This window comes from Propithecus coquereli, unplaced genomic scaffold (genome assembly GCF_000956105.1).
Source record: "Propithecus coquereli isolate 6110/MARCELLA unplaced genomic scaffold, Pcoq_1.0 Scaffold363, whole genome shotgun sequence".
NCBI classification, from domain to species: Eukaryota; Metazoa; Chordata; class Mammalia; order Primates; family Indriidae; genus Propithecus; species Propithecus coquereli.
The window spans coordinates 725,415-727,775 of record NW_012149319.1 but is presented as its reverse complement, the minus strand read 5'-3'; the positions used below and the strand labels follow the sequence as shown (position 1 = coordinate 727,775).

General features: G+C 32.1%; 1 protein-coding gene across 1 annotated transcript in view; it reads right to left on the bottom strand.

Annotated features, from left to right (window-relative positions):
* MGAT4C (MGAT4 family, member C) overlaps positions 1–466 on the bottom strand; it is an 89,494-nt gene extending 89,028 nt beyond the window's left edge. The window contains exon 1 of the mRNA XM_012651713.1: positions 388–466. Within this exon, the coding sequence (XP_012507167.1) occupies positions 388–466 (79 nt within the window). The remainder of the gene's footprint in view (positions 1–387) is intronic.
* Between the last annotated feature and the right edge of the window lie 1,895 nt (positions 467–2,361).

The window sequence follows — 2,361 nt, the reverse complement described above, 5'->3', positions numbered from 1 at the left end:
GAAATAGTTATAATTTATAAAATAGCTCAGAATCTTTCAATGCTTCATGGCTCCATCATTATAACTTTTACTATAATTTTCCAGAAATCTGACAAATTCTGAAGTTTACTTCACTTTGCTAAGTCATATTTAAAATAACACTGATGGTCCATAATGTGCTTATTCATTTTTCCTAGAAAAATATTGTATATTTGCAGTAATTTCTTATCATCAATGTAAAATATTATATTAATAACATAATTCACATAATATTGGATTTTATACATTCTCCATTGATCTGAGAAATTTAAGTTTTCCAGGCTTTGAAAACCAGTTTATCTAGTGAAAAAAGTATAAAACGCATACTGTTAAAACTGTTTCATCAACAACTGTCTCTAGAGAATATCTTGCATCTTTCAGATCCTTCTGCCACACTCCTCTGCGTAGTCTTTCTTAAAACAAATCTGACTATGTCATTCCCAAGCATGAAACATTCCATCATTCTATCTGCTGACAGCAAAAAGTTCAAAATTTTTTGCATTGTTATTAAAAGCTCCTTCTCTTGCCCTAGTAATTGACAGCACTTCATCCCCGACACCATGCTGCGTGTCTGCTCAAATACTCCAGACTCCTTATCTCAGCAGCACAAGTGATGCTCCCACTATGAAATATTGCCCGATGTGTCCTTCCTGTAGGTAGAAGTGATCAGTACTTTATTTGAGTCTGGTCTATAACTTGCAACTTCTTCATCATATCACCTTTAACAGTATCTTGCCCTTATTTTTTTACACAACATTTTTTTTTTATGATAAACTATACACTCATTGAAGACAAGGAATTAGGGCCCGGTCTCTCTCAGAGATGATCACCAACAGTTTTGAATAGATATTTAATTTATTAGTTTACCATTGGAGAACATAGACAAAATCATTTCTTTAATTAAAACTCTAGAAACTCTTAGTAGAACTTCAAAGAAAATGTTTTTAACAATAAGACACTATTTTGCTATTCTGTTTGCTATGCTGTATGCAAAAATTGACTGAGATTTTGGTACTGATGCCTGGAGATGCTGGAGGTTTAGAGTAGGAGTATCCTATTAAAACAAAAGCTCTGAGGAAGGAAATAAGTAGGGACAATCTACATTATAACTAGGAAATGACCTAACATCGCTCATTGCATATTCTCATTTATTTATATTTTTATTCTACATGTAAACATGACACTTATTATTTATTATTTTATTGTTGCATCATTCAAACTGAAGTGCTAAGCACCTTATCCTCAATTTTCTAATTATTGTCTGCAGTATTTAACATTGTGATGGTCAGACGACTGAAATTTATAGAAAACCTTAAATGATTGAATCAATTAAAGAGAAGAAATAGTAAAATACCTGATGCTTTCTTAATCAGCAGTGGTATAAATCAATATTATACATAAGCAGCACACTGAACTTTTAGTATGAACCGGGCTCTATGTAAAAATTTTATATGTTGTAATTCTTCTAACCTTCATAATAAACTTGCTATAGGAGCCATTAGTATCATTGTTATTTTACACATGTGCAAACAAGGTTATTGAGATTAAATGATTTTCTTAAAGATGTACAAATTGTAAGTGACAGTGGTGGGATCTGAACATAGGGAGCTAATTTCAGGCCCATACTCTAAATGACATCACAATCTTCCTTCTTTGAATTTGGGATGAAAGGAGTTTCTTGGTTATTTCAGCATAGAATGTTGTCCCTCAAACCAGTTTTATTACTCTTTATCACTAGTAATAAAGAGTTGAATCACTCTGTGTGTATGTAAGCTTTCAACTTCTTTTGCATCAATAATACAGGTTGAGTATTCCTTATCTGAAATGCTTGGACTACAAGTATTTTGGATTTTTTCAGATTTCGAAATATTAGCATTATACTTACCAGTTCTGCATCCCTAATCTGAAAATACAAAATTTGAAATGCTCCAATGAGCATTTAACACTTAAAATGTTTCAGATTTTAGAGTATTTTGGATTTCGAATTTTCAGATTAGGGATATTCAATCTATACCACACAGTTCTATATAGCATTAGAATCAATCAATTAAATATAATTAAAAGTATTCACTAGGCCTGTTGGACTTTGTCACAGTGTAAGGCAAATGCATATGTCAATATCAAGTCAAAAAAGACGGAGATGAAAAGTAGGGTGAGCCATGGGAAAGAAAGGAGTACTGAAAGTCAGTGTATAGCCAGTTTAAGTTTGGAACTGCTATTGCTTATGAGAATAGTTATAATACAAAGGTCGTTGACACAATGCTGATTTTATTATGCTATTTAAATGGCCTATATACGTACATACAAACTACTTTAAACTACTTGGACAAAGATCAGGCCTGC